Consider the following 26,745-nt stretch of genomic DNA (forward strand, 5'->3'; position numbering starts at 1 on the left):
GGCGTTCAGCGTCATAGGCGGACATGCTAACCTCTGCGCTACAGTGGCCTCCTCTGGGCTACGGTGGTTTTATTACCCACCTGAAATGTGGAATATGTGGAATTTTGTAGCACATTTTAGCTCACTACATTCAATGGGTATTGAAGGTAGGTAACACCAACTACTTGAGGTGAAGAAGAAATCAAGATGGGTCGGATTTTGATAAGAAAAAGCCATTTAGAGCCATTATTTGCTATTTACTATTACCTACGTCACACTTTAGTTTAGACAACCATCAACTAAAATTCACAAAATTAGCAAATTCTTTACCTTAGCCTTCCTTTAGAGTGATTAATCTGTTTTTAGTTTCTTAGCCCTAAAAGCCATAAAAAAATTTATGAAAACTCCGAGTTAGTGTTAGGCATATTCCAAAATCAACATAATTTTGCTAGAAACTATTTGCCTTGCTATAGTAGTTCAAAGAAATATTAAAGTGACCATTGCAAATGAAAATTATTTGCCTAAATAAGACAAAAAACTTTATTATGCCTTATTCTCCTTAAGGAAAAATAAAATATGACTACCTATAAAATAATGAAAAATTCATTAGCGTAAAAGAAAATGAATTTTAAAAAATTAACATAGCAATAATTCAGTTGGATGAGAGACCATTTGCTCAAAGAGCCCAAGATAAGCAAACAAAGGAATCATTTTACCCCCAATACCAGTCTTTGTATGTGGAACTAAGCGACTAACTGACAAGGCGGCATACCATTGTCCCCTTAAAAATGGTTGAGTTCGATGCAACGGATGATGCCAATGCGGAGCTGTTGAACAAACTGAAACACTTGGATGTGCGTGTCGAGACCGTGGAGGCCAATAAAGGAATCTGCAAGAAAAGTTTCTGGAAATCCTTGAAATTAAGATCAGCCTTTAGTCACATTGGGCTATTGGTGGGACTCTCCATATACTGTGGCGTGGGTGGCATGGTGAGTAAATATTTAAATCAGTGTTGCTTTTACAAAATTTGAATTTCTTATTTCTTAAGTCATTCCTCTAGTTTTGAAATTCATTGCAAACTCATAATGAAATGAAAAACTAAGCGCATATATGTACCGGCCTCCCCTTTTGGTGGACATGAAGGGGATGAAATACAAAGCAATTGCATTTATGCTAATAACCATTGGGTTTAAGGGGGAGAGGGGTGTTGCTCCTTGGTTAGGGTTTGGAAAGAGTCAAAAGTAAAGTGGAAAAGTTAAATGGACATTGACATGAACTCAATAAACGGAAAAATATGCGATTAAAGTTCACGAACGGAAGCACGTAGTCCAGAAGTTTATTTACTATTATTTGTTTATCGCAAAACATGAACGTGCATATCATAAATGTTAAATTGTTGCTTATGTAAATAAGTATGTAAGTTGTTGAATGCAAAAAAAAAAAAACAGTTGTTGCACTTTACCACAAAATCATATCGATGCGTGTTGTTGTTTGGTGGCTAAATACACTCGGTGGCAAGTATACAAACACTAAACTCAGGCAAAGTGGATATCTTTGTACTCTACAATACCCAGGTATGGCAGGTGGTACATTTATTATACCCTCCACCATAGAATGGGGTGTATACTAATTTCGTTATTCTGTTTGTAACTACTCGAAATATTCTTCTGAGACCCCATAAAGTATATATTGGGTTGCCCAAAAAGTAATTGCGGATTTTTTAAAAGAAAGTAAATGCATTTTTAATAAAACTTAGAATGAACTTTAATCAAATATACTTTTTTACACTTTTTTTCTAAAGCAAGCTAAAAGTAACAGCTGATAACTGACAGAAGAAAGAATGCAATTACAGAGTCACAAGCTGTGAAAAAATTTGAAAAATCCGCAATTACTTTTTGGGCAACCCAAATATTTTGATCGTCGCGACATTTTATATCGATCTAGCCATGTCCGTCCGTCTAGTCTGTCCGTCCGTCTGTCCGTCCGTTCGTTCGTCCGTCTGTCTGTCGAAAGCACGCTAACTTTCGAAGGAGTAAAGCTAGCCGCTTGAAATTTTGCACAAATAGTTCTTATTAGTGTAGGTCAGTTGGGATTGTAAATGGGCCAAATCGGTCCATCTTTTGATATAGCTGCCATATAAACCGATCTTGGGTCTTGATTTCTTGAGCCTCTAGAGTGCGCAATTATTATCCGATCGAAATGAAATTTTGCACGACGTGTTTTATTATCATATCCCACAATTGTGCCAAGTATAGTTCCAATCGGTCTATAATCTGATATAGCTGCCATATAAACCGATCTTGGGTCATGACTTCTTGAGCCTTTAGAGTGCGCAATTCTTATCCGATTTGAATGAAATTTTGCACGATGTGTTTTGTTATGCTGCTCAACAACTGTGATAAGTATGGTTTAAATCGGTCCATAACCTGACATAGCTGCCATATAAACCCATTTTGGGTCTTGACTTCTTGAGCCTCTAGAGGGCGCAATTCTTATCCGATTGGAATGAAATTTTGCACGAAGTATTTTCTTACGATATCCAACAACTGCATTAAGAATGGCTCAAATCGGTCCATAGCCTGATATAGCTGCCATATAAACAGATCTGGGGACTTGACTTCTTGAGCCTCTAGAGGTCGCAATTCTTATCCGATTGGAATGAAATTTTGCACGAAGTATTTTGTTATGATATCCAACAACTTTGTTAAGAATGGCTCAAATCGGTCCATAGCCTGATATAGCTGCCATATAAACAGATCTGGGGACTTGACTTCTTGAGCTTCTAGAGGGCGCAATTCTTATCCGATTGGAATGAAATTTTGCACGATGTGTTTTGTTATGATATTCAACAACTGTGATAAGTATGGTTCAAACTGGTCCATAACCTGATATAGCTGCCATATAAACCGATCTTGGGTCCTCACTTCTTGAGCCTCTAGAGTGTGCAATTCTTATCCGATTAAAATGAAAGCTTCTAGAGGGCGCAATTCCTATCCGATTTGGCTGAAATTTTGCATGACGTATTTTTTTCTTACTTTCAACAACTGTGTCAAATAAGGTTCAAATCCGTTCATAACCTGATATAGCTGCTATATAAACCGATCTTGGATTTTGACTTCTTGACCGTCTATAGTGCGCAATTCTTATCCGATTTGAATGAAATTTTGCACAATGTGTTTTGTTATGATATTCAACAACTGTGATAAGTATGGTTCAAACCGGTCCATAACCTGATATAGCTGCCATATAAACCGATCTTAGGTCTTGACTTCTTGAGCCTCTAGAGTGCGCAATTCTTATCCGATTGAAATGAAATTTTGCACTACATGTTTTGTTATGATATCCAAAAACTGTGCCAAGTATAGTTCAAATCGGTCCATAACCTGATATAGCTGCCATATAAACCGATCTTGGGTCTTGACTTCTTGAGCCTAGAGTGCGCAATTCTTATCCGATTGAAATGAAATTTTGCACGACGTGTTTTATTACAATATCCAACAACTGTATTAAGAAAGGCTCAAATCGGTCCATAGCCTGATATAGCTGCCATATAAACAGATCTGGGGACTTGACTTCTTGAGCTTCTAGAGGGCGCAATTCCTATCCGATTTGGCTGAAATTTAGCATGACGCATTTTATTCTTACTTTCAACAACTGTGTCAAATAAGGTTTAACTCGGTTCATAACCTGATATAGCTGCCATATAAACCGATCTGGGATCTTGACTTCTTGAGCCTCTAGAGGTCGCAATTATTATCCGATTTGGCTGAAATTTTGAACGACAGATCCTCTCATGACCATCAACATACGTGTTTTTTATGGTCTGAATCGGTCTATAGCCCGATACAGCTCCCATATAAATCGATCTCTCTATTTTACATCTTGAGCCCCCAAAGGGCGGAATTCTTATTCGAATTGGCTGAATTTTTGCACAGGTGTCCAACATATAATTTAGTTGTGGTTCAAACCGGACCATATCTTGATATCGCTCTAAAAGCAGAGCAAATCTTCTCTTATATCCTTTTTTGGCCTAAGAAGAGATGCCGGGAAAAGAACTCGATAAATGCGATCCATGTTGGAGGGTATATAAGATTCGGCCCGACCGAACTTAGCGCGCATTTACTTGTTTGATTTGAAAAGACATTTTTTGATCGACTTTTAACTTATGTACAGATTCAGATTGCTTACAATATTTACAATAATTTTGCTGTATCATAATTTGAAATCCGATTCTTCAGTCAAAAGTTAGAAATCGAAAATTATAAAAAACGTGTCTACATTATAATTTTAATATAAAGCACTAATATCCAAATTTAGTCGGACTTAAATTTTGCATACCTATTGAAATATCGAATAGAACTTTCTACGATTTTCTTACGATGGTACGAAAATTGTGGCTTCTACAGCCTTAAAGGTCGAAATGATTAAAATATTTATATGGGAACTTTACCTAAAGCTGATCCGATTTTGATAAAAAATTTTTGCATGAAGTGCGACGTCAAATAAAACATCTCGTGCCAAATTTGGTAAAGATCGGATCAAAATTGTGCCTTCTACAACCTTAATAGGTCAAATCGGATGAAAGTTATATATAGGAGCTATATCTAATCTGAACCTATCTGAATGAAATTTTTCTCACATATTGGAACGTCAAAAAAAAAACAATTTGTGTCAAATTTTGTAAGGATCGTACAAAAATTGTGGCTTCTGCAGCTTTAAAAGCTCACATCGGATGACAGATATATATGGGAGCTATATCTAAATCTGGGTCGATTTTTATATAGCGTTTGTCTTTTCAATAGCGTTTGTCGTTGGACCAAAAAAGAGACCCATGCAAAATTTTGTGAAAATCGGACAACAAATGCGACCTGTACCTTGATTACAAGAATACATGGACAGACAGACAGACGGACATAGCTAAATCGAATCAGGAACTGATTCTACTCCGATCCGTAATTTGTTTGCAACAAGCGTTCTCGACATCTGTACCGAATATGGTGCAGATCGGGTTATATTTAGATATAACTGCCACAGCGACCGATCTTCAGCTTTAGTGTCTAAAGACCATAAAAGTCGCATTTTATCTCCGATTTTGCTGAAATTTTAAACAGCTACATATGGTCCAGATCGGCGGACTTATTACCCAATTTTCCTGAAATTTTGAACTGTTATTTGTTTAGAGATTCTTGGCACCAGAACCAAATGTGATTAACAGTCGGACTATTTGGATATTAATATGGATATTGTAGTAATATAATAAATTTTGATAAAAAATATATACATGGTGGTGGGTACCAAAAGTTTGTGCCGGCCAAACTTTACGCCTTTTTACTTGTTTTTGTGATGTTATCGCCAGGACCCGGAATCGCCCTCAATGTTAAAATAACGTTTTCAAAAAAGAACTGTATTTTGGAGTCATAAACGACATTCCATAAAAATTATTGGTAGAAGTTAAATTTTTATTTCCAAATTCTTCGTATTAGAAAAAGGGCGTGCAGCGTTCATATCAATAACTTTTTTATGCATATAATTTAATTTGATTTTTATCAAAAGTCGTAAAATATTGGAAATGAAATATTACTTTTCGTCAGTATAATTAGTTAATTTTAACACATAAGAATAGCCTTATCACTATGGTAGTGGCAAATGCCAAAAGCAGCTTTAAAAACCCAATATAGCACTACGCATAAACACCACGAAAAAAATGTTTGCGTGTCACTTAAGGAAATTGCATTCCTTTGGCTGGAGACCAAAAACACAAACATCCAAGCAGAGTTACACACATAGAAGTAAAACAATAACCGTGTTAAAAAAATTGTTTTAATTTTGAAAAACAATTAAATGTCGACTTTCCATGAAAGCCATAAAGAACACAGAAAGCAGAGAAAAACGGTTATGCAGTAAAAGTTCTTACCAAAGTTGGAAGAGAAAAAGAAACAAATAAGCCAAAGGCAAGAAAGACTTAAATGCTGGCCAGACTGTCCACAGCAACGTGCCATGTTTCATTTGTTGTGTCACCATCTTTTGTTAAGGAACTTTGGTATTGTGCAACTCATTTTAAAAGGTTGCTTTTCTTTTTTGCCATTTTCCTTTATTCCTTGAAGTTAGTGTAAGGATTTACTGGGCAAGAGAGTGAGAGTCCTTTTCATTGTTGTTCTTGCATAGTTTTCACTTGGATTTTCCTTGTTTTTTCAAGTCAATCAGGAAAATTTATTTCAATTCGTTTCACTTCGCTGCCTCGAAAGTTTGCGTGCCTCACGTGTCAAACGTTAGATTCTAAGGTAATAAAGTGCCTTAACAGAAATGCAATGAGAAGGTAAGGCGTTTGTGTTTTTCTTCCCCATTATTAATTTCACGCAGACATAACGTTTTTAGCGGATTTATAGATTGTTAGCTAAGTTTTTCATTGGCTTTGAGGATAAGGAGCGTTAGATTTCCCTTGCTTGTTAACCTCAATTTTAGTAGGGATTATAAAGGGTGATTTTTTTGAGGTTAGGATTTTCATGCATTAGTATTTGACAGATCACGTGGGATTTCAGACATGGTGTCAAAGAGAAAGATGCTCAGTATGCTTTGACATTTCATCATGAATAGACTTACTAACGAGCAACGCTTGCAAATCATTGAATTTTATTACCAAAATCAGTGTTCGGTTCGGTTGTCTCTTTTTAGACAAACATAGAATATTGAATTAGAACTGTTATGCTACTGGAGCTACAATATATCAAGTTGTAGTCCGATTCGGACCATAAATGAATGCTGAAGTTTGTAGAAGTCATTGTGTAATATTTCAGTTCATTCGGATAAGAATTGAGCCTTGTAGGGGCTCAAATAGCAAAATCGAGAGAAAGGTTTATATGGGAGCTGTGTCAAGCTATTGATCGATTCAGACTATATTAGGCACGTATGTTGAAGGTCATGAGAGAAACCGTTGTACAAAATTTCAGCCAAATCGGATGAGAAAATGCACCCTCTAGAGGTTCAAGAAGTCAAGATCCCAGATCGGTTTATATGGCAGCTATATCAGGTTTTATACCGATTTACGCCATACTTAGCACAGTTATAAGAAGTCATAACAAAACACCTCATGCTAAATTTCAGCCAAATCGGATGAGAATTGCGCCCTCTATTGGATCCAGAAGTCAAGATCCAAGATCGGTTTATATGACAGCTATACCAGATTATGAACCGATTTGACTCATACTAGGCACAGCAGTTAGAAGTGATACCAAACACTACGTGCAAAATTTCAGTTAAATCGGACGAGAATTGCACCCTCTAGAGGCTCAAGAAGTCAAGACCAAAGATCGGTTTATATGGCAGCTATATCAAAACATGGACCGATTTGGCCCATTTATTTGTGCACAATTTCAAGCGGCTAGCTTTACTCCTTCGAAAGATAGCGTGCTTCGACAGACAGATGGACGGACGGACAGACGGAAGGACATGGCTAGATCGACATAAAATGACATGACAATCAAGAATATATATACTTTATGGGGTCTTAGACTCATATTTCGATGTGTTACAAACAGAATGACGAAATTAGTATACCCCCCTCCTAAGGTGGAGGGTATAAAATAAACATTTTTTAGGTTTGGAATTCCGTGTTACCTACGAAATCCCTAATTGTTTTCCATACAACTCCCCTAAGTTGGTTCATGTCTGGTATCGTGTTCCCACCTAAGTACCGCTGTCTGCCCTACACATGCTGTCACTTGCCGCACCCATTTTGCATAAGTGAGCTCGTAGTCCTATGTGTCCCGTTATGATACCAAAAGCTATACTGACCTCCTGCTTTCATTCTTTCACCAAAAGCTTCGTCCTTCTACAACTCGGAACAACCCATAGGAATTTCGCCGTCCTTTCGCTCTTCCTCAGTATTACATGGGCGTTTGTCGCCCATGACCTTAAATCGGACTGCGTCGACCCAAAAGGCTTCGGGTTAACTAAGTTTATCGACGGCAGTTCCTTGGCCTTCACTGCAAAATCGCCTACCCTTTCATTCCCCCTTACTCCGTTACCGCCCGGTACCCAAACGATTCAGATTTTGCCATCCTCAGAGAAGGCTTTAATCTCCTTCTTACACTGCAAAATTGGTCGTGACTTTACCCTCCTGGTTTTACGGCAATTTTACTGTCCGTAAACATGTTTACAATCGACGTCCTCGCATTAGTATCTCATCACCTCACGCATTCCGTCCCTGGGTTCTCAATATAGACCCCCAGGCACAATCTCTGTTTTATAGCTTTGATCCATCCGTGTTACATGATCTTCCAGATGACAATACCATGAGTGTAAGACTATGCCGCTGACAGCAGTGCCTCGCACTCTACCTAAAGTGTCGTCTCAGGTAATTGATCAGAAACCTCTTCCCTTCCTTCCGGGTTTGCTATCGTTGCCTCGATTCTACCGCGATGGCATTAGCTGCTCTCATCCTCAATCCATTCTCACATCGCTTAAAGTCTCATAGCCCCAGTGGCTGTCTCACTACATATATATATTCTTGATCGTCTTGTCCGTCCGTCTGTCCATTTTTCGAAAGCTAACATTGAAAGGAGGGCACCGTAGCGAAGAGTATAGCATGTCCGCCTATGACGCTGAACGCCTGGGTTCGAAGCCTGACGAGACCAGAAATAATTTTCAACGGTGGTTTTCCCCTCCTAATGCTGGCAATATTTGTGAGGTAGCATGCCATGTAAAACTTCTCTTCAAAGAGGTATCGCACTGTTGCACTGCGTTTGGACTCGGCTATAAAAAGGAGGCCCCTTACCATTGAGCTTAAAACTTGAATCGGACTGCACTCATTGATATGTGAGAAGTTTGCCCCTGTTCCTTAGTGGAATGTTCATGGGCAAAATTAGCATTTTTTTACATTGAAAGGATTGAAGCTAGACCCTTGAAATTTTGCTCAAATAGTTCCTATAAGAGTGGGTCAGTTGGGATTGCCGATTTGGGATCTTGACTTCTTGAGTCTCTAGAGAATGAAGTTTTTATCCGATATGGCTGAAATTTTACATGAGGTATTTTGTTATGACTTTCAACAACTATGTTAAGTATGGTTAAAATCGGTTCATAACTGGATATAGCTGTTATATAAACAGAACTTGGACCTTGACTTGAGCCTATAGAAGACGCAAATATCATCCGATTTTTCCAAAATTTTGCATAAAGTGCTTGGTTTTGACTTCCAACAACTATGTTAAGTATGGCCTAAACCTCATACTCGTATAGCTCCCATATAAAGGGTGATTTTTTTGAGGTTAAGATTTTCATGCATTAGTATTTGACAGATCACGTGGGATTTCAGACATGGTGTCAAAGAGAAAGATGCTCAGTATGCTTTGACATTTCATCATGAATAGACTTACTAACGAGCAACGCTTGCAAATCATTGAATTTTATTACCAAAATCAGTGTTCGGTTCGAAATGTGTTCATTCACCGTTCAGCGATGAGGCTCATTTCTGGTTGAATGCGATCTCCTGATTTTACTTCTTGAGCCCCTAAAAGGTGCAATTCTTATTCGATTTGGCTGACATTGAGACAAAGACTTCCAAAGGGTGATTTTTTAGGTATTATCTTTTTGTCAACACTAATTTAAACAGCTCACGCAAGTTTCGTGTTTTGTTTCACTGGCAAACTTCTTTAGTTTGGTCTAAAATTTAACCATGAATCGTCTTACAAAAGAACAAGGCTTGCAAATCATTGAATTTTATTATCAAAATACGTGCTCTGTTAAGAAAGTTCGTGGCGCTTATCTTCCATTTTATGGACGAAGCTCATTTTTGGCTCAATGGTTACGTAAATAAGCAGAATTGTCGATTTTGGAGTGAAGATTAGCCAGAAGCATTGCAAGAGCTACCAATGCATCCACAACAAGTCACAGTTTGGTGCGGTTTATGGGCAGGTGGCATCATTGGATCGTACTTCTTCAAATCTGGGCAGGAGCTCCAAAATTATGCTTGGAGCTACTTGAACGGCTTCAGCGGAAAGCGATGATGTTGATGGGGGACAGTAGAGTATCTAACTCTATTGCTTCTCTTGAGCATCGTTGGAATGTAGGTAGCGTTGTACTACTCTATGGTTACTTTCATGGCGTGTGTTTCAGGGATATTAGTTTTCTTATCTCTGATGTTAGGATGTTCACCAGGAATACAAGACTTGCCAGAAGCTCACTTACGTTTTGTAATTGATTGGCCAGTCGATCGAACCATACATGCTTGCCTGCAGCAATCCACAACATAGGAAAACAACGACAATCGATTAGCCAAAAGCCCCAAACACAATGAGCAAAATTTCTTAATACCGCGTCGTCAAAGTAATTAAAATGCTTTAAATCTTTGCTTTGTTATATGAACCAGACAACGATTTGTTCTTACAAAGCCTTTAATCACACCCCAAAATGAAGACACAAAGCACAACAGCTTTGCGTGTTCTTTTCGTTACAAAATCAGTGTTGCGAAGGAAGTATAACTCCCATTTTTGACGAAAAATTTGTGTGCATTGCGTATTGGACGCAACACTTCCGTCCTTTGTCCTTTGACCTTTGATTTAATTATGCCTTTGCGTGAGATGGCTTAGAGTTGAAGTTTCCATTCATTCATTTCTGCAACCTTATGGTTATTTAGCAATTTGTCTTTTTGAAGCTTTTAATGCCTAAAGGCAATTTGTCTTGGTTTTTGAAAAGACTACAATCGTCAGTTTGAAGCTTATGGAGTGGCGGTTGTTGGTTCTTTGTCAAAGCCATGCCATATTGGTGTTTATAGTTTCCTTTGACTTGGGTGTCATTGTTTCTTAGGTTTTTATCAATTATTTGGTGCTTCCTTCCTTGCCGTTTTCCACAAGAACTTGAAATGGTCTCTCGACTGGAATTTATGGGCCACAATATTGTCAGGCGATGTATTACAACTGAGTCATAAAAATGTCGATGAAAACACAGTTGACCTTGCCCAAATGTTTCTCTATGGAAAGGAAAGCTTCCTTTTATGACTTATTAATTCGTAATATATAAAAATTTATTATATTTTTTTGTAGGGGAAAATGAGTTTACTAACAATTTTTAATGTGGACTAAGACAATCGATAAGAAGAGTGCAATGGAACTGTTTTATATAGCACATGTAAACAGCAAGCTATAATTTAGACAACTAATAATAATTATTTTTAATCATGAGTTATAAACGTGCAATCTAAAACCCATTACTTTTAAAAAACATTTTTCGCCAGGGTGGAAGGAAATATTAATTATAAAAGCTATTGCATGCAATTGAAATTAGGCAAATCGGGTATAACATAAGCCAAAACAAAATGTGAAATTTTATCCAAAAATCTTTTTACAATCATCCGGACCATATAGCGGAAAATGAAAAAATCTTAAATATTGAGCTAACGTTTTTGTGTATATTCAAGCATTCCGGTGGCCTGCTTCGCTAGCCCCATTTTTGATACCCCTTTTTATACCCTCCACCGAAGGATGGGGGTATATTAATTTCGTCATCCCTATATAGTATATATATTCTTGATCAGCGTAAAAATCTAAGACGATCTAGACATGTCCGTCCGTCTGTCTGTTGAAATCACGATACAGTCTTCAAAAATAGAGATATTGAGCTGGAACTTTGCACAGATTCTTTTTCTATCCATAAGAAGGATAAGTTCGAAGATGGGCTATTTTGGACCATATCTTGATTTAGCCCCCATATAGACTGATCCGCCGATTTAGAGTCTTAGGCCAATAAAAGCCAAATTTACTATCCGTTTTTGCTGAAATTTGGGACAGTGAGTTGTCTTAGGCCCTTCGATATCCTTCGTCGATTTGGCCCAGATCAGTCTAGATTTGGATATAACTGCCATATAGACTTATCCTCCGATTTAGAGTATTAGGCCCATAAAAGCCACATTTATTATCCGATTTTGCTTAAACTTGGGACAGTGAGTTGTCTTAGGCCCTTCGACATTCTTCGTCAATTTGGCTCAGATCGGTTCAGATTTGGGTATAGCTGTCATATAGACCGATCCTCCGATTTAGGGTCTTAGGCTCATAAAAGCCACATTTGTTATCCGATTTCGCTGAAATTTGGGACAGTGAGTTGTCTTAGGCCCTTCGACATCCTTCGTCAATTTTGCCCAGATCGGTCCAGATTTGGATATAGCTGCCATATAGACCGATCCTCCGATTTAGGGTCTTAGGCTTATAAAAGCCATATTTATTATCCAATTTTGCTGAAATTTGGGACAAAGAGTTGTGTTTGACATCCTTCTTCAATTTGGCTCTGATCGGTCCAGATTTGGATATAGCTGCCATATAGACCGATCCTCCGATTTAGGGTCTTAGGCCCATAAAAGGCGCATTTATTGTTCTATGTCGCCGAAATTTGGGACAGAGAGTTAAGTTAAGCCCCTTGACATACTTCTGCATTATGGCACAGATCGGTCCAGATTTGGTTATAGCTGCCATATAGACTGATCCACCGGATAATAAATTTGGCTTTTATGAGCCTAAGACCCTAGGCTCATAAAAGCCAAATTTATTATCCGATTTTGCTGGAATTTGGGACAGTGAGTTGTGTTTGACATCCTTCTTAAATTTGGCTCAGATCGGTCCATATTCCGATGCCGCCGAAATTTGGGACAGAGAGTTGTGTTAAGCCCCTTGACATACTTCTGTATTATGGCACAGATCGGTTCAGATTTGGATATAGCTGCCATATATACCGATCGCTCGGTTTTAGGCTTTGGGGCCATAAAAAGCTCATTTATTTTCCGATGTCGCCGAAATTTGGGACAGTGAGTTGTGTTATGCCCTTCGACATCCTTTTTCAGTTTCACTTAGATCGGTCCAAATTTGGATATAGCTGCCATATATACCGATCTCTTGATTTAATGTTTTGGGCCCATAAAAGGCGCATTTATTTTCCGATGTTGCCGAAATTTAGGACAGAGAGTTAAGTTAAGCCGCTCCACATATTTCTGCAATTTGGTCTAGATCGATGAAGATTTGCATATAGCTGCCATATAGACCGATATCTCGATCTCGTCTTGGCCCCAAAAAAGGGGCATTTATTATCATAAGACATAAGGTATGCAATTTTCACTGGATTTTTATGAAAGGTGGTTTACATATATACCCGAGGTGGTGGGTATCCAAAGTTCAGCCCAGGCGATATTAACGCCTTTTTACTTGTTAGTGTATAAATGAATCCCAATTTTGACGTCTTCAGCTCAATTCGAAAAGATGGTACCATTTTGTATGTTTTAGTACCTAAATGTACGAAATTGATTAATCTTCTGGTCAACCAAAATTTATAGTCAAGGTGCACTTGTTTCCCAATTTTGAGAGCTTTAGTTCTCTCCGTTAAGAAAGCACATTTTTATACATATGAGTACCTAAATATACAAAAGAAAACTTCTAGTTGCCCTATATATCCTTTCAAGGTACCAATTACACTAAAATTAGTACGTTTGCTTCCACTTTCCATATTTTGTCAAGACTGCAATAATGTTTGTCAAAATACTTAATACTAACAGTCCCCGTTCGCTGTAGGCGAAGATAAGCTCTTTCGTACAATTTTGCCCTTTTTCTTACCAAAATGTACCAAATTTCAGACCTCCACCTCCATCTGTAAAGAAAATACCAAATGGTACCAAAATGTACGAGTTGTGAATAGATTATTTGGTGATCCATTATACATTTCCTAGTTGTATCAGCATACCAAATTGCAGACCTCTTCCTCCATCTGTAAAGAAATTACCGAATGGTACTAATTTTGGTACCAAAATTAATGAATTTTTTATAGAGCATTATACCTACATGCCAAGTTTCAGACCTCAAGCTCCATCTGAGCAAATAGTACAAAATGGTACCAATTTTGGTACCAAAATGTACGAATTTTGAATAGATCATTTAGCCAAACATCATTTATTTCGTAGTTGTACCTACCTGCCAAATTTCGGATCTCTAGCTCCATCTATAAATAAAGTACCAATATTGGTACAAAAAAGTTCGAATTGTGAAAAAACCATTTAATCGCCCATCATTTACTTCCAAGTTTTACCTACTGGCAAATTTTCAGACCTCTAGCTTCATCTGCACAGAAAGTACCAACTGGTACCAATATTGGTATCAAAATGTACGAATTGTAAAAAGATCATAGTAACCCATCATATTTTTCCTAGTTGTACCTGCATGCCAAAATTTGGACCTCTAGCTCCATCTGAAAAGAAAGTTCTAAATGGCACCAATTTTGGTACAAAAACGTACGAATTTTGAATAGATCATTTAGTTACCCATCATATATTTCCCAGTTGTACCTACATGCAAAATTTCAGAGCTCTAGCTCCATCTTTAAAGAAAGTATCAGTACTATTCTTCCATTTTTCCTTTTTACCCTCATCCTTTTGTACCAGATGTCTTTTTATTCAAAATTTTATCTTTTTCCATCCGCCCTGTACAAAGTTTTCCCATTTCGTACCTTTTTGGTACTTTTTTTAGTACCTGATGTACATATTTCCAAAAACTCTTATAGTCACCCAATTAGGGTTGCCATAGTGTACCGAAGTTCCAAAACTCGGAGCAGTAGTTCAATTTACAAAGAAAGTACAAATTGCGGTACTAAAAGTACTATTTACTAATCTAGTCATTCCGTTTGTAACACCTGGGACCCCATAAAGTATATGTATTCTAGATCGTCTCGACATTCTGATTCGATCTAGCCATGTCCGTTCGTCCATCCTTCCGTCTGTCGAAATCACGGTAGTGGTAAAACACTTAAGGCTAAGCGCTAAATATTTGGCATAGATACTTAATATTTGTATAGGTTTTTGTTGTTGTTGTTGTTGTTGTTGTAGCAGTGTATTGTACACTGAGGCGGCAGCCCTTGCGGATAAAGTACTCCATCGGGTCACCCCGGTACGTACAACCGGCTGCCATGGCATTGTCATTTATATAGGTCGAAGGGGATTGTAATTGGGCCATATCGGTTAAGATTTAGATATATTAGCTCCCATATAAACCGATCTTCCGATTTGACTTCTTGAGCTCCTGGAAGCCGCAATTTTTATCCGATTTGGCTGAAATTTTGCAAATAGTGTTCTGCTATGACTTACAACAACTGTGCTAAGTACCGTCTAAATCGATCTATAACCTGATATAGCTCCCATATTTAAGCAGAACCCACCACCAAAGATTCGGCCCGGTCGAACTTAGCACGCTTTTACTTGTTTTTTTCCAAGCCTTATTTGTTCGATGCTCTTTGATTTGAGCCCAAGCACAAAATATTAGCCATTTTGTACTTTTAGTACCTAAACGTACGAATATCACCAAATCAAGCCTTATCCCGTGATTATGACCCAAGACCAACATTCGTGCAAAATTTGATGATTCTAGCTTTAGCCATTTGGGCTGGGCGATGATCAGTCAGGCACGCAACACTTTTATATATATGTAGATATAGACCCCATACATACTGATCTGCCGATTTAAATTCTTGGGCCATCAAAAGGTGCATTTATTACCCGATTTCGCTGAAATTTGGCACAGTGCCCTTGTTGATCCAAATCGTTCTACATTTGGATGTAGCTCACAAAAGACCCATTTATTATCCGATTTTGCTGAAGCTTGGCGCAATGAGCTGTTAGGCCCCTCGACGTTAGTACCGGATATGGTTCAGATCCGACAATATTTTGATGTAACTGCCATATATACCGATTTCCGGATCTAAATTCTTTGACCATACAATGCCCATTTGTTAACCGATTTTTCTGAAATTTGGCACAGTGAGCTATGTAAGGCTCTTTGATATGTCCGTTCAACATGGTCTAAATCGGTCTAGACCGGATATATGCGAGGTATATCTAAAACTGGACCGATTTTGATGAAATTTACCGGACTAGTAGAGGCGTTAAATCATAGGCGGACATTCTAACCTTTGCGCCACGGTGGTCACCTACTACTAAATGCAGGGCTCATAAATAATTCGCATTATTGGCTTCATATCATGTCTCATTCCTAATCGTGCCATGGGTTCCTTAGGGAAGGCTTTTGATACTACGGTACTGATTTCGCAACATTTTCCTTGGAGGAAGCAATGGTTTGCCATTTCGCCTCTATTTTATCTGAATGAAAAAGGTTTTCTTTTAGCAATTGGGTGATTTGAGTGTAGAATGCCATCATTAAAGTGCATTAAAATTTGATTTCATACCATATAGTCAAATTCCCGTTGATATTTATGATTGCCCCAGAAGTCAGTTGCGAAAAAATACCAATTATTTTAATTATTCCGTGCCAAACTAAAAGAAATAATAAATTTTTTGGAAAATTTATTTGTAACATCAGCACTATTATCTTTATTGCTGAGACAATTTTTTAATTACTCATTTATAATTTTGGCAATGAGCCTAATTATTTGGTTTAATTATGGAGCAGACTGAAGTTTCAATTTTCATACTTCTAACTCAAACGTTTGCAATAAAATGTTGATCTAATTGAAACTTTGCTGACCTTCGTGACTCCTTTTTGTCATGGTTCGCAACAATTACAATGTAGTAAGTAACAATCGTTGTTGAACAACATATTCTGCCATGTCAGTCTGACGGACGCCAATAAATCCATTTCATAATGGATTTTGATTTTATTTTCTCCTCGTTCTACGCTTCTGTGACCAAGTTTCTATTTCATATTTAAATAAATATGTACATAGTGCACACCTCCATGGATTTTATAGAGAATGTAGGACATTTTAGTTGGATGTTCTACTTTTTGCTTGCTGAGGAAGAAATGAAATAGATAACGATTTAGTTGCCTTTAAAAGAACTCATTAAACATGTTATTTTTGTGGTCATAGTAGTACAATACTTCAAAAGTTGAACAACTTTCTGAAAGGTTTAAATCGATCCAAACCCGGATTAAAAAAGAAAATGTCAGTTTTTCCAAAGTTACTGAATATTTTGTTTCAAAAATTTCTATGATTGATATATAATTTTTGGGTACATGTGTTGAAGACCAAATTTATCATTAAGCTTCTCAATCCAAAAAACAAATACTTCTCTTCCTATAGGAAAAACACTAACTCGTTTTTCTAGTTCAAACAATCATACCCCTTGACATCATAAATACCATCATTATATTTGTATGTTATATGGCACACTGCAATTACATTATGGAAGTGCTACATTATTACAGCAATTACAATGTTTACTCTTCTTTTTATAACATGGTATTGGTAAGCATTCAACTCTCTCATAACACCCTCGTATATTGTATTCATCCCACTCATAAGCTTATACATATGTTTACCATATAAGAGAAAGGGCAAGAGAGCGTTTGTGTGTTAATTTAATAACGTCATTTCCATCATCATCATCAAAGCAACACAACACAACATAACATGGATATCAGTCGACATGCCCTGGCATTCGTCAGTATTTTTTTCGTCTTTCATATTGAAATCGAAAGCCATGCAGTGCCGACATCAAGACGGGCAAGTGAAAATAGTGTTTTTTTGCCCATTATTTTTAATTTGCTGCTGCTGCTGCTGCTGATGTTAGTGATGGTGTTGGTGCCTGGCGTATTGTTAATGCCTTCAACATGATCCATGCTGTGGATTGTGAGTATAATTGTTTTTGTTGTATTTTCACATTTATTATCCATTGCTTGGTCGGTTTTGTAGTGTTGCGTTGCGTTGTGTTGTGATGACCTTGACCACATCGGTTCATAGAAAGTAATGGGAACTTATATATATTTTGTAGTACTATGGTTTCTGTTCAATAAATGTATGCCATGTACATATGATGCACCTTGGGTGGTTTTGTTTGTCTAGTGGCCTCCTTATGGCTCATACTCGTAGTTCGTTCACGAACTTTGATTGGTGTTGTATGAACTATAATTATTGTTGTTTCATTGTTTGCTGTGTTATTTTTAGCCGCAATGTTTTTATTTTTAAAATGCGAATGCAATGTTTTTTTTTTATTCGATTTTATAACATGGGGTTTGTAATTATAATAGAAAAATGTTCAACATATGTTAAAGCTAATTAGATGTTTTCTAATTTCAATGAGTAACATGCGGTTTATTTTGAAATGAGAGCTTTTATGCCAAGAGGTTTATTTCAAAACTTGATGAACTGGACAGTTCAGTGGGGCTTATCATAAATACCATGGATAGCATTTGTTATTTTTTTACACAGTCTCTCTTTATGGGTAGTAGATAAAACAGGATAATGGGAGGTCAAGACTAGAAATCCCCATGAATTTATATACCCACCATCATAGGATAAGGGATGTACTAATCTAGTCATCCATTCTTAACCCCTTGAAATATTGAATTCCGACCCTATAAGGTAACATATAGATGTATGTATATTCCTAATCCTCTTGATATTTTATCGATGTCCGTCCGTCTGCCGAAATCACAATAGCATTTGAACGAATATAGATATCTTCTTTAAAATTTTGCACATATACAATACTTTTTATTGATGTCGTTGGGGTTTAAAAATTTGGGGACTGGAAATGGGCCATATTGCTTCAGAACTAGATATGGCTCCTATATAAACCGTTTCCCTGATTTAACTTAACGAGCCCCTAGAGACTAAATTTTCATTCGATTTGGCTGAAATTTGGTACAAGCAACCCTCAATTACCTGCCGCTTCAATTGAAGACCTTAGGTTTCATTACACCATAGTAGAAGGCAGAAGAAACAAGGAAAAATGAGTTTGCTTAGGTTAGGTTTAATTGACAGTCTGCCATCAGCCTCACTTAGACGTTTTCGTCCATTGTTATACAACAGGAGCAGAAGAAAGAAGATGCCTTCTCGACGAGATGGCTGAACAGTTCAAAATTCCCCTGTTCTGGGTGCCGGGCCACAGAGATATCCCAGGGAATTGTAAAGCGGACGAGTTGCGAGACTAGGAACTAACCTCCACATTCCAGGGAAACTGGAATCTGTGAGTATGCCTCTAGCGACATGTAAGCTAAGTTTTCATGATCATGACCGAAGGCAACCAATGATAGATGGTCCCAAAGAGCGGGCTGTGAGCATTCAAAAATTATGTGGTCTAATCTAGATTTGAGGAGGTCTACCGCTTTGCTCTCAATGGCTAGAACCGACATCTCAGTCATTGTGTCCGTCATGAATGGTCACTGTCTAATCGAAAAACATGCTAACAGACTGAAGGTTACCAGTCACGACTTTTGCAGAAGCTGTGAGGACATCGAAGAAGACGAGACTATAGAAGATCTTCTGTGTGTGTCCCTAACTGGCAGTGAGAGTGAGGAGTTCCACTTTAGGTTCTCGGACGGACAGACGATCCATAAAAATGTTTTGGCTATCACCAACATTTAAACTTTATGGGATCTTCAAAATTATTTTTATCTGTCTAAAAATAATATTGTACTCTAGACAGATAAATATAATATTGAAAAAAAAAAAACAACAAAATACAACCACAAAATTTGATTATTTTCCCACAACTATTTTCATGGTAAGAAATTCGCTGACAAAGGATCTAAAAATGAAAACCGGCTGATATATATGTGTACTTTATTTTTATTTTGTGTACATTTTTGACGAAATCCATTGTGGTCAGAAAGTGATACTGAGTCGATCGGTATCAATGGGACTATCTCGCTTCCTTCGGGGTGTTACAAATAAATTCATTAAGCTATAATACCCTGTACCAAAGTAGTGGTGCTATGTATAAAAACGATTTAACCAGCCACCACATGTGCTTTTCTGCACAGCTTCGGTGTGGTGGTGTTTTTATACCCACCACCATAGGATGGGAGTATACCAATCGAAACATTTGTTTAAGACTCCATATATATTCTTGATCGTCTCGAAGTTCTGAATCCAACTAGCCATGTCCGTCTGTTTGTCGAAATTCGACGGCGGTAACGAGTAAAGCTAGCCGCTTGAAATTTTACAGAAAAGGCAAAAGTCGGGTGGAGCCGGGGGGAGATTACATAATACCCTGAACCTACGCTACAATTATAAATTCGGGCAATAAATATATGTATATGAGAGCTATGTCTAAATCTGAACAGTATTTTTTCAAACAGATGAACAGATCGTTTGAAAATTGTTGTTACTACGGCCACATAACTGTGACATATGGGAGCTATATCTAACTCTGATCCGATTTTGATGAAATCTTGCAGATATGTTAAGGTCATTAACAGAACAATCCAATGCAAATTTTGTGCAGATCGGTTGAAAATTGTAATTACTACGGCCATTTAAGTGCAAATCGGGCAATACGGGAGCTATATGCAAATCTGAACCGATTTTGATGAAATCTTGCAGATAAGTTAAAATCAGCAACAAAACAATCCGTGCCAAAATTTTGTGCAGATCGGTTGAAAATTGTAGTTGCTACGACCATTTAGGAGAAAATCGGGGGATATATATATATGGGAGCTATATCTAAATCTGAACCGATTTTTAAAAAATTTTGCATATGTGTTTAAATCAGTAACAAAACAGTCCATGACAAATTTTGTGCAGATCGGTTGAAAATTGTAGTTACTACGGCCATTTAAGTGCAAATTGGGTGATACATATATATGGAAGCTATATCTAACTCTGAACCGATTTTCATGAAATTTTGCACACATATTAGGACGTCAAATAAAATACCCAATGCCAAATTTTGTAAAGATCGGTAAAAAATTGTGGCTTCCACAGCCTTAAAAGTCCATATCGGATGAAAGATGTATATGGGAGCTATATCTAAATCTGAACCGATTTTTACCCAAATGAAAAGCGTTTGTCCTTGGGCTAAAAAAGTGACATGTGCAAAATTTCGTGATGATTGGACAACAAATACGACCTGCACTTTGATTACAAGGACTCACAGACGGACATGGCTAATTCGGATCAGAAAGTGATTCTCGATCGGTATACTTATCCATGGGTCTAGCTCTTTTCTCTTTGAAATTTTGCAAACATATGTAGAACTCGAATAAAATTCTCATTGCCAAATTTTGTAAAGATCGAACGAAAATTGTGGCTTCTACAGCCTTAAAAAGATATATCGGATGAAAGATATATATGGGAGCTATATCTAAATCTGAACCAATTTTAAGGAAATATTGTAGGTATGGCTGAAATTTTGCCCGACGTGTTTTGTTATGACTTCCAATAACTGTGATAAGAATAGTTTTAATAGGTCCATAACCTGATATAGCTGCCATAAAAACCGATCTGTGGTCTTGACTTCTTGAGCCACTAGAGGACACAATTATTATCCGATTTGGCTGATATTTTGCTCGACGTGTTTTGTTATGACTTCCAATTACTGTGTTAAGTATAGTTCAAATCGGTCCATTACCTAATATAGCTACCATAAAAACCGATCTGGGGTCTTGACTTCTTTAGCCACTAGAGGACGAAATTATTATCCGATTTGGCTGATATTTTGCACGACGTGTTTTGTTATGACTTCCAATAACTGTGTTAAGAATAGTTTTAATCGGTCCATAACCTGATATAGCTGCCATATAAACCGATCTTGAATCTTGACTTCTTGAGCCACTAGAGGGAGCAATTTTGATCCTTTTTGGTTGAAATTTCACATGGCTTTTAATTACTGTGCAAAATATCGTTCAAATCGATCTATAACCTGATAAAGCTGCCATATAAACCAATCTGAGATCTTGACTTGTTAAGCCTCCAGAGGGCGTAATTATTATCCGATTTGGCTGAAAATATATCCAACTGCTGCTCCCATGACCTTCAACATACGTGTTAAATATTTTTCGAATCGGTCTATAACCCGATACAGCTCCCATATAAACCGATCTCTCTATTTTACTTCTTGAGCCCCTTGAGGGCGCAATTTTCACTCGAATTGGCTGAAATTTTACACAATTACTTCTACTATGGTCTCCAACAATCAAATCAATTATGGTCGGATATAGCTCCAATATTATGACACTTCTTTTCTTTTATCCCCTATTTGCCTTAAAAAAGATCGGGAAAAGAATTCGAAAAACGCGATCTATGGTGGAGGGTATATAATATTCGGCACGGCAAAGTTTTTATTCGTCAATTGTATGGCAGAGTTTATAAAAGCTACAAAGTACTCTAAACAAGTAAAAGAACTTAGTACGCTTTTACTAGTTTAGAGTTAAATATTTTCCGAATCGGTCTATAACCCGATACAGCTCCCATATAAACCGATCTCTCTATTTGACTTCTTGAGCCCCTTGAGGGCGCAATTCTAAGGCGCAAAAGAACTTAGCACGCTTTTACTTGTTTAGAGTACTTTGTAGCTTTTATAAACTCTGCCATACAATTGACGAATAAAAACTTTGTCATATCCCTTGTAACACCTCGAATAATGGTTTAAGTCCCTTTAGTTATATATGTTTATGGTCATCATCAAATTCTATGAAAATTTTACCTATATGTATGGTTGAGCGACACACATTTATTTTAAATCTGTTTTTAACGAATTTTTAAAAGAAGGGGTCAAACAGACCCCTATTTTAGCCGGTTGAGGGTTGAAGTGTTCTATAATAATATTGCTCGCAGACTTGTCACTAATATTGCCGAATACACTATACACCTGAAATGAAAGGTTTATAAGTTATCGCAAGCGGAATATTTAGAAAAATTTCCGGAAGGAGGGACTTCCTCGCTCTTCTTTGGTTACTTTTCGATGTAAACTTTCGAAACATTGAAACACTTGTTTCTCTTTGTGCCTCTTCTTGCACAATCTGTGAATTTTTCCTGTTATTATACCCACCACCGAAGGATGGGGGTATATTCATTTTGTCATTCCGTTTGCAACACATCGAAATATCTATTTCCGACCCTATAAAGTATATATACTCTTGATCAGCGTAAAAGTCTAAGACGATCTAGACATGTCCGTCTGTCTGTTGAAATCACGCTGCAGTCTTTAAAAATAGAGATATTGAGCTGAAATTTTGCACAGATTCTTCCTTTGTCCATAAGCAGGTTAAGTTCGAAGATGGGCTATATCGGACTATATCTTGATATAGCACCCATATAGACCGATCCGCCGATTTAGGGTCTTAGGCCCATAAAAGCCACATTTATTATCCGATTTTGTTGAAATTTGGGGCAGTGAGTTGTGTTAGGTCCATCGACATCCTTCGTCAATTTGGCTCAGATCGGTCCAGATTTGGATATAGCTGCCATATAGACCGATCCTCAGATTTAGGGTCCTAGGCCCATAAAAGCCACATTTATTATCCGATTTCCCTGAAATTTGGAACAGTGAGTTGTCTTAGGCCCTTAGACTTCCTTCGTTAAATTGGCTCAGATCGGTTCAGATTTGGATATAGCTGCCATATAGACCGATCCTCCGGTTAAGGGTCTTAGGCCCACAAAAGCCACATTTGTTATCCGATTTTGATGAAATTCGGGACAGTGAATTGTGTAAGGACAATCGATATCCTTCGTCCAGATTTGGATATAGCTTCCATATAGATCGATCCTCCGATTTATGGTGTAAGGCCCATAAAAGCCACATTCATTATCCGATTTTGCTGAAATTTGGGACAGTGAGTTGTGTTAGGCCCTTTGACATATTTCTTCAATTTGTTCCAGATCGGTTCAGATTTAGATATAGCTGCCATATAGACCGATTTCTTGATTTTTGGTTTTGGGCCCATAAAAAGCTCATTTATTGTCTGATGTCGCCGAAATTTGAGACAGTGAGTTAAGTTTAGCCCCTTGACATACTTCTGCAATATCGCACAGATCGGTCCAGATTTGGATATAGCTGCCATATAGACCGATATCTAGGTTTATATTTATTTATAATCCGATTTCACTGAAATTTGACACAGTGACTTATGTTCGGCTTTTCGACATCGTGTCGTATATAGTTCAGATAGGTATGAGGTATATGAGTATAAGGTATGAAATTTTCACCGAATTTTGATGAAAGGTGATTTACATATATACCCGAGGTGGTGGGTATCCAAAGTTCGGCCCGGCCGAACTTAACGCCTTTTTACTTGTGTTTTTTATGTTTTCCACAGTGTTATTTAAGACCTAATTTATTTAAATGAAATTGTAATTAAATGTTCAACTTTTTACATTTTTAATTTAAAAATTTTAGATATATGTTTTACCTAAACTTATTACATTCGTAATTAACCCTCATTTATCTAAATTTTTGATTATTTGCCCCTGAACATTCCATTAAGGAACGGGGCAAACTTCTTACACATCAATCAGTGCTGTTCGATTCAAGTTTAAGCTCAATGTTACGGAACCGCCTTTTTGTAGCCAACTCCGAACGGCATTCTGCAGTGCGACACGTCTTTGATCCCCCTTTTATCACTATGTTGAAATTCAATGCATGTGTATTTAAATTAAAACGGAAATCCGATTTGTCATAACTTGCAATACTTCCGCTACTAACGGCAGACATGGTAGAAACATAACATTCTCCAGCACACACTTCACATCAAACAATCACATGTGCGTTAAACAAGTTGTTATTTCATGTTGGCATACATTCGTTTGCTGTTAAACTTCGTAATTTGACACTCAAAGGGATCAAGAAATTTTCATTTCCGGTTCACGCACTTCTGCACTGAACCCATGATAATGAAGCAGTAAAGCTTTATTACTAGGGTGTATGATAGAAGATCGACCAGAAGTGAATACAATTTAGGTTTTTTTTTTATAAATATCTACATAAAGAAGAACTTTTACAAAAAAGGATGTAGTTAATTATTTACAAAAATATATTTATAAAATTAGATGATTTTTTTTTATTTGTGTGCTTACGTCTTTGTTTTAGTAAAAGCCTCAAAACATCCAAGAGATATTGTTGACTGATTAATACGCTTCACCAAGGAGTTCATTAGTTTCAAATATGTTTTTCAACACTTTTGCCACTTATTCGTGGGTTTCACATGGAATTTCATAGATTTGCACTTTCAAGAATTTGGAAACTCACAAAATCTTAGCAACATTCAATCAGAAAATTAATGTTTTCTAATTTGTTCCATAAAGAAGGTGTGAAATTATAACGAAATATATTGGTTGCTAATGTACCAAATGTGCCGTCAATGAGAACTCAAATTACTAGCTTTTTTTTTAGATTGCGAACATAAAATAAAAAACGAATATTATCAACAACTCACATTTGCGAAAAAGTTTCAAAGAAATGGAAATATTTTAATGCATTAAAAATTCCCAAATATTTTCTCATATGTTTGATTAAAATTCAATGTGTTAATAAACAAATAAAAACGGAAAAGTATGAAAAATGTTTGTGATGTTATTCATTCATATTCCCACAAGAAACTTAGGCATTCCACACCAAAGAAACTTGGTGACGTATACTAAAGTCAACGATAGAAGATTTATAACACTCACACTTTTAGAGTAGCATAATGTAGAATGCGGAAATTTCAATGGCATAGCACGTATGTGAAATTATTTCATATAGGCTATTTCCTATATAAATATTGGGTTGCCCAAAAAGTAATTGCAGATTTTTCATATAGTCGGCGTTGTAAATTTTTTCACAGCTTGTGACTCTGTAGTTGCATTCTTTCTTCTGTAAGTTATCAGTTGTTACTTTTAGCTTGCTTTAGAAAAAAAGTGTAAAAAAAGTATATTTGATTAAAGTTCATTCTAAGTTTTATTAAAAATGCATTTACTTTCTTTTAAAAAATCCGCAATTACTTTTTGGGCAACCCAATATTTTGAAGTGTTGGTAGAAGAAAAGATTTGTTTATAATAAATATAGCATATACATGAAAAATTACAAAAGGTTATAAAATTGTTTAAGTATTTGAACTAAAAATTTGACCAAAAGTTTTATTCAAACATATTTAAAAACAAATAAAAGCGTGCTAAGTTCGACCGGGCCGAATCACTCCACTTTTAGACAAACAGAGGATAAAAGAAAAGAATTGTGCTCAATGAATTGAATGTTGGAGACCACAGTAGAAGTGTATGTGTAAAAATCCAGCCAAATCGAAGAAGAATTTTGCCATTTAGGGGCTCAAGAAGTAAAATAGGGAGATCGGTTTATATGAGAGCTGTATCAAGCTAATGACTTGTACAAAATATCAGCCAAATCGGATAATAATTACGCCATCTTGAGGCTCAAGAAGTCGAAATACCAGATCGGTTTATAAGGCAGCTATATCAGGTTATGAACCGATTTGAAACATATTTGACTCAGTTATTGTAAGTCGTAATAGAACACCTCGTGCAAAATTTCAGCCAAAACGGATGAGAAGTGTGCCCTCGGTTTATATAGCAGCTATATCAGGTTATCCATCGATATCAACCATACTCAACACAGTTATTGGATGTCATACTAAAACAACTCATGCAAAATGTCAGCCAAATCGGATAAGAATTGCGCCCTCTAGTGGCTCAAGAAGTCAAGACCCGAGATCGGTTTATATGGCAGCTATATGAGGTTTTGGAGTGATTTGAAACATATTAGACTCAGTTATTGTAAGTCGTAATAGAACACCTCGTGAAAAATTTCAGCCAAAACGGATGAGAAGTGTGCCCTCTAGTGGCTCAAGAAGTCAAGATCCGAGATCGGTTTATATAGCAGCTATATCAGGTTATCCATCGATATCAACCATACTCAACACAGTTGTTGGAAGTCATAACAAAACACCTCATACAAAATTTCAGCCAAATCGGATAAAAATTGTGCCCTCTAGTGGCTCAAGAAGTCAAGACCGGAGATCGGTTTATAAGGCCATTTACAATCCCAACCGACCTATACAAATAAGAAGTATTTATGCA

The 26,745-nt window shown here is 36.9% G+C and overlaps 1 protein-coding gene across 2 annotated transcripts in view; it reads left to right on the forward strand.

Annotated features, from left to right (window-relative positions):
- Positions 1 to 552: 552 nt before the first annotated feature.
- The window catches only part of LOC106095307 (TWiK family of potassium channels protein 9), a 175,790-nt gene continuing 149,597 nt past the window's right edge, over positions 553 to 26,745 (forward strand). Inside the window, exon 1 of one of the 2 annotated variants that reach the window (XM_059367880.1) lies at positions 553 to 968. In XM_059367880.1, the coding sequence (XP_059223863.1) occupies positions 768 to 968 (201 nt within the window). In that variant the 5' untranslated portion in view covers positions 553 to 767. Of the gene's footprint in view, positions 969 to 17,519; positions 17,584 to 26,745 lie in introns of those variants that run through there. The other variant, XM_059367881.1, reaches the window with a different exon arrangement.

This window comes from Stomoxys calcitrans, chromosome 4, assembly GCF_963082655.1.
Source record: "Stomoxys calcitrans chromosome 4, idStoCalc2.1, whole genome shotgun sequence".
NCBI classification, from domain to species: Eukaryota; Metazoa; Arthropoda; class Insecta; order Diptera; family Muscidae; genus Stomoxys; species Stomoxys calcitrans.